General features: G+C 41.3%; 1 protein-coding gene across 2 annotated transcripts in view; it reads left to right on the forward strand.

The window, feature by feature from the left end:
- The window catches only part of MOXD1 (monooxygenase DBH like 1), a 761,450-nt gene that overhangs the window by 638,286 nt on the left and 110,100 nt on the right, over positions 1-13,064 (forward strand). For both annotated transcript variants that reach the window (XM_085609291.1, XM_085609290.1), the window contains exon 8: positions 9,392-9,583. In XM_085609291.1, coding sequence (XP_085465417.1) covers positions 9,392-9,583 — 192 coding nt within the window. The remainder of the gene's footprint in view (positions 1-9,391; positions 9,584-13,064) is intronic.

Consider the following 13,064-nt stretch of genomic DNA (forward strand, 5'->3'; position numbering starts at 1 on the left):
GTCAGGCTGCACAAAGCACACGCACACAGCGCCGCTGAGACACTTCTGGAAACTTTTGTGTTCCTGAGTTTCCGCCACAGGGAGCCAGCTCTCCTCTGGCCCTTGGGGTTAAGTTACATCAGGACACAGCACAGCAAAGTCCTTTCAAGCAGGGGGACACAGCACAGAGTCCCTTTAGCCTCTCCTTGGTTAAAGCAGCAAACTGCAGGCCAGCCCCAGAACACACAGCAAGGGGCAGTCCTTTCCTTCAGTCTATTCAGCTGTTTCTTCCTTGGCAGAGGTTCCTCTTGACCACGAAGTAGTTTCAATCCTTTTCAGTCTTGATCAGTCCAATTCCAACGTTCAGGGGTTTCAGCTCTCATAGTCATACCCCTAAATGTCTTTGAAGTTTTTTTTTGATCAGGGGGCACTGACCCCTGTCCAAACCAGTTCTGGGTGTCGCCCTGCCAGTGACACCTTCTTCCTTTGAAAGTGGGGGTCTGGATCCTTAATCACTCAGCAGGGGTTGGAGCCATTGTTTTATGGCTGAAGCCCAGGCTTCTTCACCTCCAGGGGCTACTCCTCCCCCCTACACTACAGATGCAGGTCATCCTCTTGCTGTCTCACCTCCTCCCCTGGGTCAAGACATTCCCCAGAGCCTATCACATTCAAATCCAGACAGTCAATCCACAACCAGGCAGAGACACACAGAAATATTAGAACACAAAACCCCAGCCACTTCTAAAAGAGTAGTTTCTAAACACACAATGCAAAACCACCTTCACAAAAAGATGGGTTATTAAATTGTGAGTTCAGGCACACTAAACTTCACCTCTCCATCTTAAGCCTATGGAAATATAGGCTGGACACATATTACACAGCCTCCCCATTCTGTCCTATGGGCAAGATGGCCTTGCAACAGTGAAAAACGAAATGGAGAGTATTTCACTGCCAGGACATGGTACACACATCAGTATATGTCCTCCCTTTCACATACACTGCACCCTGCCCAGGGGGTACCTTGGACCTACCATAGGGGTGTCTGATGTGCATAAAAAGGGAAGGGTAAGGCCTGGCAAGTGGGTGCACTTGTCCGGACAACATGGCAGTTTAACAAACTGAGTGCAGGCATTGCAGTGGCAGGCCTGAGTTCTCTCTTTAGGGCTACTTGTGTGGGTGGCACAATTAGTGCTGCAGGCCCACTAGTAGCATTTGCATTACTAGCCCTGGCATACATAGGGCACTTTACTAGGGACTTTACTAGTAAGGCAAACATACCAATCATGGACAACCAATTACCATTACACTTTACACAGGGAGCACTTGCACTTTGACACTGATCAGCAGTGGCAAAGTGCCCAAAGCATCTAAGCCAGTAAAACGAAATCCATCACAGCATCAAAAATAGAGGAGGTAGAGGCAAAAGGTCAGGGGTAATCACACCAAGAAATGCCAGGTCTAATAGGCACCGACTATGTTGACAAAGGCAACTTTTTGTCGAAACACGTCCTGAGATAATCATAACTTTATTTACACGCATTCTGAGCGCCTGACGTCCTTTTGGATTATCAGAGGAGTTGCGATAATATACATGAATAATTATCTTTTGTACTTTTGTATGCATTCCCCAAGATTTTTGCCTTCACTTACTGTTTTTTTACTGAACTCATCTCTGTTTGCTTTAGGCTCTGCACAATCTACTCCTGCTAACCAGTGATATATTGTTTCTACTCTTTCTTCCAAACATGTTAAAATTGGTATACGGCTATTTAGCACATTTAATTTATGTATAAATCCATAATAAATGGTATTATATGTATGGGGCCTGTAAATCAAATGCTACAACTGGGCTGCACACTCATTGTGCACCCACTAGCATTGTAAAATCTAACGAAGGCCTGCCACTGCAGCATGTAGTGCCGTTTTAAGCTACCATGCCCACCTGGCAAGGTAATCCTTTTGCCATGCCTAAACCTTCCTTTTTAAATAGTATCCCTTAAGGTATTCCCTAACATCTCATAGGCAGGGTGCATGATATGTAAAAAGTAGAACATGTGCACTTACGTTTTACATGTTCCATTGTGGAGAAGCCCTCCAAGTCTTTTTTCACTGTGGCAAGGCTAGCCTAGCTAGAAAAAATACTTCCTCCACTGATTTAGTTGTAATTTCAAAAGGTGTTTAAGGGTGAAGTTGGATTTGAAATTAATATTTTGAAAAATCCCACATTTAGAAAGTGTACATTTTCCTGCCTAAAACCTAGTCACATGACTGTTAACAGTACTCCTGTTGAGTCATGTGTATTTCTTTCAGAAATTTGACAAAGGGCTTTGGGTGTGGGGAATTGTGTTCCTCTCCTAAGCAGTACAGCCTCTGGGCTATACCTTGCTCCTTCCTTGGATTCAAAGAGAGGCCCGAGGGATGTACCCTGCCTTACCTGACTTCAGATCATACTTGCACTGTCACTGGCACATGCAGCTCACACCTGTACCTGCCTGACCTTTGCTCCACTAGATAAACTGCAGCCAAACCCAGGGGAAAGAGAAGAAATAACCAGCACCAATTTTAGGGTTAGACATCCCTGACCCACAGGTTGGTGCAGGGCATAAAAGTGGCAACCCCTAAACCTCTCATCAGAGCATTTCTGGACTTTGTAAGATTCAAAAGGAGGATTGCTCTATTATCAGAAGAAGGAAAACTGGACATGATTGCCTTGAATCCAGGACCGTGGAAGTGACTCCTGTGGTCAGCTGACTTACCTCTTCTTAGAGCTACAGGGACACAACAAGCTTCCAGTGGCCTCTCCTGCTTGCCAGCTCACCGGGCCCAACTGGACCCCTCTGCTGGATTCTGTAAGAGTGAGTCCTGCCTCCCAAGTGCTGTCTTCAAGGTCATGGACATTTAGATGTAGTCAGAGAATACTTCTCTGTGTCTAACTGAAGGTTCCAACAGATCCAATGTGAAGTGAGGCTGAGCCTCACTGCATAGCTGAAACCTTCATTGGATCGACACAAAGCTTCACTAGATTTGACGCTGAGTGATGCGGAGCACCCCAGACTCCAGTTGTGCACTGAAAGCTTCATTGGATCAGATGGAAAGTACGCAATACCCTGCAGAGCCATATGATACAGATCCCTTTTGAAAAAAGTTGATCCCGTCCAAAGGGAGCAAAGCACCAGATGCTGCCTGCTTGCACCTGGATGAGTGACTGTAGGGTCCTTGGTGCTCCCCGAGACGTAACCAACAATTTTTTGATTGCAGGTGCCCCTGGTGGGCACCAGGGAACCCACAGGAAAAATATTTGCTGACTTTTGCCTGCACCCTCTATGGGTGCTGGCTGGGGAGCTGGCAGGGGCTACAGGGGCCCTTTAGGGTCCCCCTCAGCCCGCAACTTAAATTAAAAAAATTAAAAAGTGTGGATGCCCCGGGTGGGCAGCGGGGTACACATGGTAAAATTTAAATGTCCGTCTCCCACCAACACCCACAACGTGTACTTGCTGGGGAGCCATAATAAAAAACAAAGCCAAGAATAACAAATTAGTGGCAGGATCTCTCACTTATTATTCACTGATCCAGGCTAGGAATGCCACATAATGGCCTATGAGTGCTTTTACTACTATGTTTTGTTCCTGTCCTCCTGGTGGTGCCCCTAGAAGGGGCAGGGGTACCACCAAACATTTCTTTAATATTCTGGAAGGCAGCAGGGAGCACAAAAGCCCCATGTCAGCATTTAAAAAAAGAACACAGTAAGTCTCCTGGGTCGATGAATCTATGACCCTAGATGAGCTTACCATATGTTTTTTAAAGCACTCTTGGAGCTGTATGTTGTTCAACTGGATTGCAGAGACCCCTTGAGCTTTGTACTAAAGCTGAACTTTGTGGCATGAATGTTTTGTTACAAAAAACTGAAAAATCTGTTTATTGTTTCTTTGTTATTGAAAATATTTTGACTCCTTATTATCAAACATTGCCTTTTGTGAATTTTAATATGTACATTTGATTATAGTTATTGGTGACTTTTGACCAAACCAATATGTCTACTTTATATTTGTTCATGTGCTGGCCCCTTGATAAAGTCAAAAGGCCCACTGCTTTTTACTAGACATAGTGAGTCATGCGCACCCGCAGGCCTGGACTTGCCATGGGCATCATTGGACATCTTACCTTACATGTGAAAAACATAGAAATTCACTGAAAAAAACAACGCTTAAAGTGATGTTATAGATAGGAATTGCAATAATATCTTACTTTACATTAAAAAAAAATCTTAGAATTTCACCAAAAAAAACCAAAGCTCAAAGGGACTTTCTACTTAGGTAAAAATGTCAGTTAAAATATACCATTTAAAATTAACAAAACTCAACAGTTATCTCAAGTAACTCCAACTTTTGCGCTAAACTAACTATACCTTATGCCCGTGCCATGCACTGCTATTACCTCACATATTACATAACTCAATGCATCTTATATGACATCATTTATAACATCAATGCACCATTTGAAATGACATCATTGATGACAGCACTGTGCTGTACTTTAGGGCAAAAGTTGGAGTTATTCAAGATAGCTGTTGAATATCTATGGTTTTGTTAATTTAAAATGGTATGTTTTAACTGATATTTTCAACTAAGTAGAATGTCCCTCTGAGTTCAAAAAAGAACAAAAATGTATTTCTACTACAACATTTTGATTTCCTCTTTACTAAAATTGGGAATTAATGCAGTCCTGAGATCTCTTCAGGTATGCAGTAATCGCGCGGTCGATTCGTCCTGTGCTGTCGGTGCAAAGTGCAGGTCTCTCTGAAGCTTTACACTAGCGGGCATTGTAAGCGGCTGATTCTCAGCACAAAGAGGTCACAGGGCGGTTGGGAGGAGCCCAAAAGTTCAATATCTTCATCTGTTCTTCAGGAGAAGTACACTCTGATGCCAGCCAAGGGCCCAGTACCTTGGAGGAACATTTTGGAGATCAGGACTCACTCCAGCAAAGGCCAGCAGCGGTGCTCAGACAGGTCCTCTGGAAGCTTGTTGTGTCCCTGTAGCTCACGGACAGCCAACTGACCCCTGGAGTCACTTCTTGAGGGCCGGGGTTCAAGGCAAGCAGGTCCAAAATTCTTCATGGAGACAGAAGGGCAGTCCTTCATCAGAATCTTCCACAGGTCGAGGAGTGTTCTGATGAGAGGTACTGTAGTTGCCACTTTTAGACTCACCGCTTTTATACCTGGTATCAGCCTTTGTGTGAAGGCATTCCATGGCCTACTCCCTATAATGCTTCTGGTCAGTTCTACCCTTTCCTCAGGGCTTGCCACCAAACTGTATAGGAGAAAAAAGCAAAGGCAGGCATGGTGTCAGGTTCCTTTGTGTGTGCTACAGGTAGGGTCCCTTGAAGTGTAGTCAGGGCATCCTGTCAAGAAGACCCTTTGCTTCCACACCTGGTCTTCATTTGTCGCTATGTCTGGAAGCAGTCCACTCAGAAGAGCCGTTAACAGTCATGTGACCCTTGACGCAGGCAGAAAGACACATTTGGTTTGCACAAACAAACTGTCAATTTTCTTAAAGTGACATTTTTGGAATTCTAACTTTAAATTCGACTTTGCCATTAAAGAGAATTTTAATTACAATTCATTTGAGTAGAAGAACCTTTTCTCTAGCTGTTTCAAACTGAAGCTATCAATTAATAAGTGTAACAAGGTAACCAAATGTTAGTTCTCCAATGTCGATCCTGGAGGGCTTGATCCATGCCAGAATATTTGCATATAGACAGTTTGATAAATGTTGCTATCCTAAAGATTTGGAATGGATCCAACCCTCCAGGACTGACAGTGGAGAACACTGGTCCAAGGGAGAGACAGCACCTTACACCAATGGAATACTTCTTAAAGAGATTTTTTACTGTCAGGACATGTATAATTTAAACACATATGTCATACCTTTTAAATACCATGCACCCGAGCCTGTGAGACTGTAGGACCTACTTTAGGGGTGACTTATAAGTATTAAGAAGGAAGGTTTAGGCCTGGCTAAAAGTGTACTTGTCAGGTCTAAATGACAGTATGAAACCGCATTACAGGCTGCAGTGGCAGGGGTGAGACTTGTTTTAAGAGGCTACCGTAATGGGTGAAACAATGAGTGCTGCAGCCCAGTAGCATCGTTCAATTTCAGGCCCTGAGTACATGTAATACAACATACTGGGGAGTTACAAGTAAATTAAATGTACCAGTCAGTTGTAGTCCAATGTTACCATGTTTTAAAAGGGAGAGCACAAGCACTTTACCACTGAATAGCATGGAAAAAGTGCACAGAATCCCAAAAGACAAAAAAATGGCTTCAGCACAGGAAGGCACAAGAAGGCAAAAATCTGGGGTGATCATGCAGAAAGAGCCAGATCAAATACACATTTATTTGGGATCGGTCTCCCATGAAGATCTACACCTGAAGGTTTTAAAATGTGGCATACTAAACGTACACGTTAAAACAACTTTAAACACATATCTATCATAATTAAAATTCATTTTAGTATTGGTATTAGTATAGAACTTTCCTACTCCATGAGATCTATATTTAAATGTGTGTAGACTATCTGATATCTACCATAGAAGAATGCTAAAAGAAAACTCTGTAGACACTGCATCTTCTCCGACTTTGGAATGCTATTCATATATCCATATAAATATATATCTTTCTATGCTTTCAAATATGGTGCTTCCTTTCTTTTCATACGAACTACAACCAAAAAATTATCTATTGACCATTTTAAGCCTGGTAAAACCTTTAGTAAATCAGTTTCATATAATTTACAAACATAAAACACATAAATGAACTATCCACAGGACCAGGTTTATGTCTGTTGTACATTGTTGGATGCATGAAGGCATTAAGGCCACTACACTTTTTTTTATATTTCTGTAACAGTGCATTAAGAATAAGAATAAGGCTTTAGGAGATCATTTCAGATAAAAACTGGGAACTGTCATAAAATTGTTAGGGGGATGCCACATGAAATATGATACTGCCCCTCCCCCTTTTGCATTAATTCCCCAATGGGTAGGTGTTAGACCTGAGAGCCTTAAGGTGGTGTTCTTCCAAACTTTTTGCCTTCCTTCATCATTTTCACTGACCATTTTCCTGGCCTTAGAACTCTGTGCACTTTACTACTGCTAACCATTATTAAAGTGCTTGTTCTCCCTTCTGAACATTGTAACATTGGCTTATAGACAATTGGCATATTTAATTTATTTCTAAGTCCCTAGTAAAGTGGCACTACATGTGCCCATGGCCTGTAAATTAAATGCTACTAGTGGGGCTGCAGCAATGTTTGTGCCACCCACTTAAGTAGCCCTTTAAACATGTCTCAGGCCTGCCATTGTAGTACATGTGTGTGCAGTTTTAAGCTTCCGTTTGACCTGCAAAATAAACCTTTTGCCAGGCTCAAACCTTGCTTTTTAATGCATTTAAACCACCCGTAGGGTAGGCCCTGGACAGCTCAGAGGGCAGGGTGCAATGTACTTAAAAAGAAGGACATGCAATTTTAAGTTTTGCATGTCCTGGTAGTGAAAGACTCATAAATGTGTTTTTCACAACTACAAGGCCTTCTTATCCCATAGGATAACATTGGAGTTACCTTATTGCATTCTATAAGTGTAATTTCCAAATAGAATAGGAAATCAGTTCATGTTGTTTGATGTCTCTAGAATCACATTTTAATATCCTAACGTATGGTGAAGTCAGATTTTAAATTGTAATGCCAACTTGGTATTTTCCTGCCTTCGCCATTTTGTGCTTGTAGCCTGATCCAGTGCCCCGTAACTGGATGTATCTGACAGTTGGGCTTTGCGTATTCCACCTGGACACTCACACACAATAGGGAGCTTAGGTATGCCTGAATAGGCCACCACTGGCAGGATGGGAGGAAGGAGATGGGGCCAGCCCCACTTACACTTAATATGGCATGTCCTGCCTCTACCCAGAGGGCTGCATACCCCCCGTAGTTATGTTAGTCTGGAGCCAGGACTGGGAAGGCAGGATGCCTGGGGACTTCAAAAGGAAATCTCTAGAAACTTCTACCCTACTTCGAAGGCACGATTGGGGGATAAAAACAGTTCTGGACCTGTGGATATTCTGCCAGGAAGAAGACTTCTGTGCTGCTACAAGGACTGCCACTCTGCTGGACTGCTGCTCTAAATGAATTGCTGCCCTGTTGCGTGGACCTGCTGCCCTCTTGCCTGAGGAAATAGAACTGAACCTGCAACTTCATCTTGAACCCAGGATCCCAGCATGACTCAAAGGGATAGACTGCCGGCCTCCTGATCTGAGGCACAGGGACATAAAAGCAGTGGCGTGGAAAGGTCAGGTGGTACTCGGTGCAGAAAATTTCTTGTCACCCCCCCACATTGAAATTATTAGAAGAATTTTGCCCTCTCCCTTAATTTTTTCTTCCCATCACCAAACCCAAACTTGGTGCAAAATAGACAAAAGTTGCAGATTTTCTGCCTTCATAAGTGCAGCTTGATCTTTAAAAATTAAATTAACTCTTATTCACAAAATCAAGATGTTAATCATTGAGGGCCAGATTTATTAATGTTTTGTGACATCTATGAGCCACGCAAGGGGGCACAAGGGAGGCATAAACGTAAGACAGATTTATCAAGCCACGCAAGGCCACGTTGCATGGTTCTACATGGATCGACATATCTAGAGTAATGCAAGGCAGTGAAAATCACTGCCTTGCGTTACTCCACCCCAGGGAGGGGTTCCCTGTGTGAAGCATTTGTGGTGCATTCCCAGATTTACCATTAGTGGTAGACTTGGAAATGTCTCGAAATGCTACACCTCCTCAGGTGAGGCATAACAAGGAGAAATATCTTAATTTCTCCTAATTATTTCCACTCCATACGTGTGCTGCATTCTGCAGCACACATCGGAAGAGGAAAATACCTCTCAAGATTGTTTTTATGCAGGAAGGTGTTCCTTCCTACACAAAACAATCCTGCCTAAAAGTCAGGCATGCTACCACCATGATGCTAGGGTGGTTGTGTTGGTGCTAGGCAGTCAAGAGTGCGCCAGGGCTCGAAAAGAACAGGAATATGCCCCATGATGTTAATTACCGCAAACTCCTGCCCTTTCCTTTTCATGTCAGCCAGACCCAAAATGGACAACAGAGGAGGTAGCAGGTAATAAGTGAGTGCCACAATGATTAAAAGAAGTATTATGATGTCAGTAAAATGATTCAGGAGAATAGTTTTGATATGAGTAATCGGCTCTTATAGTAAATAAAGTGCAGGGTTGTATCTAACTATTGAAGGTCCTACTATATACTATAAGGACATTCATTATTCTTGTTGAAAGATGCTCCAAGTGACCCTAAAGTTCTGCTTTGGACCTGGGTGATTACTCGCTAATCATTTTCTTTTCTCAAACAGGCCCTGGGTAGCGAGAGGCCGAGTGGGATCCACGTGTTTGCTGTTTTGCTGCATGCCCACCTTGCAGGGGAAGCGATCATGACGCGCCATTTTCGAAACGGAGAAGAACAAAAGATGCTTGCCTTCGACAGCGAGTTTGATTTCAACTTCCAGGAGTTCCAACATCTAGGAGAGGAACGGACGATATTGCCTGTAGGAATCTTTATTTAATTACAAATTTCGCTAAAACTGACGCTTCATTTTTTTAAAAGTGATCGAATTCTTATTTCTGATAGAGCTCAGGAAGTCTTCAAGAACTTCAAACTATCTATATTAATATTCTTTTTAAAATTATTTAAAAATAATTCATGGAATTTAATTTAAAAGATGGGTTATGCTAACATTCTCATCATTTTTTCGAGTTGAAGCGACTACAGTGTCAAACGCAAATTCATGCAGTGGCTGCATTACCACACTAATCCAACAGGCCCAGCTACTAAACCGATTTACCTCCCTTCCCTTATGTCAGAAATCTCAGGATCCTTTTGAGAAATCCAGCTTGCCTTAATGAATGAGCAACCGCTGATTTCAATATAACAGTTACCAATTTCAACCCAAGACGTTTTGTGAAAACTTTTTGATAATGTCTTTTCTACTTTTTTAAAGGCGCAGACATTAGATAAGCCTTCTTCTTGATTTAGTTATCTCCTGAAGCTAGGTGATTGCAACTTTCGTTTACTGCCAAGTTGGCACACACGTTGAAGGGATTCTCTTTAAAATCACCCTGAGGTTTACTTTGAGCATGTACTCAAAGATATTTATTTTGTCCAGGCATTCTCTCAGCACTATTCCAAAGGTCATGTGTGATCAAAAGACCATGCAAATTGGATAAAGGTTAACAAGCTTGATTGCAAAATTCCCTTCAAACACAAGTATTTCGTTTTTTTTGTAGCTTAAATCTTACGGAGCAAATGTAAGCATTTTAACTTATTTAGATATGTGTGCTTAAAGCATACTGTAAGCCTTGTCAGCCTTAGGGTGGTCTTCCGCCACTCGTTTCTGCCTTCCTCCTCCATTTTTACTGATCTCGTTTTAGCTGGTCTTAAGACTGTGAGCACTTTACCACAGCTAACCAGTGCTAAAGTGCATGTGCTCATTCTTTAAAGCACAACAATATTAGCTTAACCCTAATTGGCATATATAATTTACTTATACGTTCCTAGTAAAGTGGCACTGCATGTACCCAGGCCCAGTAAATTAAAAGCCACGAGTGGGCCTGCATCACTGATTGTGCCACCCACTTATGTAGCCCTTTAAACATGTCTCAGGTCTGCCACTGCAGAGCCTAGGTGTGCAGTTTAAACTGCACACACAGGCAGCCCATGTGATGATGGTCTCCCACTGTTACAGAACCTTTCTACTGAGTTTGGCTCAAGTCATACCCCTGGCAGGACATCGAGTAAGCCAAGCCCTTCATCAGGCATGTTGCCCACTTCTATTGGCCCAGAATAAAGATGGCCTCAGATGCATTCTGTAGGTCCTGTCCCACCTGCCTGGCCAGTGGGAAGACAAGGAAAAGGTTGAAAGATCCCCTGGCCCCATTACCTTTCATTGGCACTCCCTTTGAGAGGGTAGGCTTACAACTCCCACAACCAGTAATTCAATTTCTTTCACATACCATTTTGGGAAACTAGAATATGCCACTTTTGTTTGTAAATGAATATTCACATTCAGATGTATAGACACGTACCCATTGCATTGGTTTCCTATCACTGCCATGGTTTTACACCTCAATCTTTGTAAAAGCTGTGAAACACACTTATTCGCAAACTACATTCTGTAGTACATAAAATAGTACTACAGTATTTGTACTCACTACAAAATGCAATTCACAAATCTACGAGTGTAAATCTCCACCTCTCATGGGGCCTATTTACAAAAGTACATTTATATGTGAAAAAATATACACATATAAATTCACTCATGGTCTTTGTAGTCTATTTACTACTTTTGGCTATTCACCATTTCCGAGTGTAAATTTTCTTAACAGTATAAACTTACTTGTCTGCACCCCCTGAATCAGACTTATGAGTGTAAAGTTACTACGGAGAAAAATGACCCTGGATTACGTCCAGTGCCACACATGGACTTAAAATAAAAACCCTGTAGCAAATAAGTTTAAGATTAATTTGTTTATCCGAACTTAAAAAAAATATATAAATGTAATCTTATGTTAGAAAATTGTATATAAATGAAAATAAATGTTAATTTATGATCAAATATTTTAATAACGTTTTATAATTTAAAAATAAATGTAACTAAAGAAGGAAGTTCAATGTATTTTAAAATGATTTCTATGCATGACCTTTTATTATTTTTAAAACATAATAGTAAAAAGAAACATATTACTTTAGGTCGGATTTGTTTTCAAACTTTTAAAATTAATTTCAATTTAAAATATTTAAATTCATTAAATATTTATTCAAAATTAGGCTAATATATTAAAGTTACTGTTACTAACTTTTCTTTTGTAAGCAGCTTTCTCCACCACCAGGACAATGGTAAGATCAATGTATTTTTTCAATGTGGTTCTATATTAAATCCCTGTCTCCATTATTTTCTATGGGAGGATATTGCATTACCAGTGGCTGGCCATGTGTGGTGCTGGACTTAATACTGCTCCTTTTTGGCATTAGTAACTTATACTCATGGCTCCACCAACTGTTTCAGGGAGCAGAGATATCTAAATCTACACTTTTTAGTAACTTTAAATAATGAATAGACAAAAGTTATAAAGTTACTGAAAAGTATAAGAGTAAACTTACGTGTTGATTCCTTGCAAGTGTAAGTTACCCTTGTGAATAACACCATATGTATCTGTAAAATTGGCTGTTTCCTTATAGCCCACCCAATTCCTGCCTTCTGGAAACTCTGATCTGTTTATTACCTCCTAAATTCACAAATATTTTATTGGGGGCTGTTCCTTCTCCTTTCATGCCACTAGGTTTTGGAATCAACCTAACTTTGGCTGTATGTCTGCTATTGTGCCATTCAAACAGCTGAAAAGTGTGTTGGTTTGGTCAGTGTAAGTCTCAAACTAGTACCAGAGGCAGAAGAGATAGCAGTGATCTCTATATAAATATAAATCACAGCCATCATTATCACCTCTGCAGGATATTACCGCTGGTGGAGTATATGTCATCCTGATGTGCATTGTATTCCCTCCTGCATTTTGCTGCCAGACTACATGCTGATTTCATATTGCTTCAATGATGTACTTCAACTTGGTCCATATGATTTGCTGTTTTCACCACTGAGATGCGGTCTATGGATCTGGTGAAGATTTCAATGAATTTAGAATCTGATGTGCCTGTTAATCTTAAGTGTTGCCACTTCTTTCCATTACATGTGGGTTAACTGTCATGTTTTTTTAGTTGAAGATTATACACTTTTATGGTATAGCCTCCCAAGTTAAAGACTGTAGCCAGAAACAAGGACAATACAAAAGGGTACTGCTTTAGTCTCTCTTTTTCCCCTTTTAGAAATTGCATTTCTCCATCACATCACTCTTGTGCTGCCATTGCCTTCCTTCTTTATTTATGCTGCTTGAATTTATTGAACAAGCTTTCTTTGGTGAGATATCAGTTTTTAACATACCCAAGTCAGGTAGATGGGCAAATATTTTAAAGGTCAA

Source organism: Triturus cristatus, chromosome 6, assembly GCF_964204655.1.
Source record: "Triturus cristatus chromosome 6, aTriCri1.1, whole genome shotgun sequence".
In the NCBI taxonomy this organism is placed as follows: domain Eukaryota; kingdom Metazoa; phylum Chordata; class Amphibia; order Caudata; family Salamandridae; genus Triturus; species Triturus cristatus.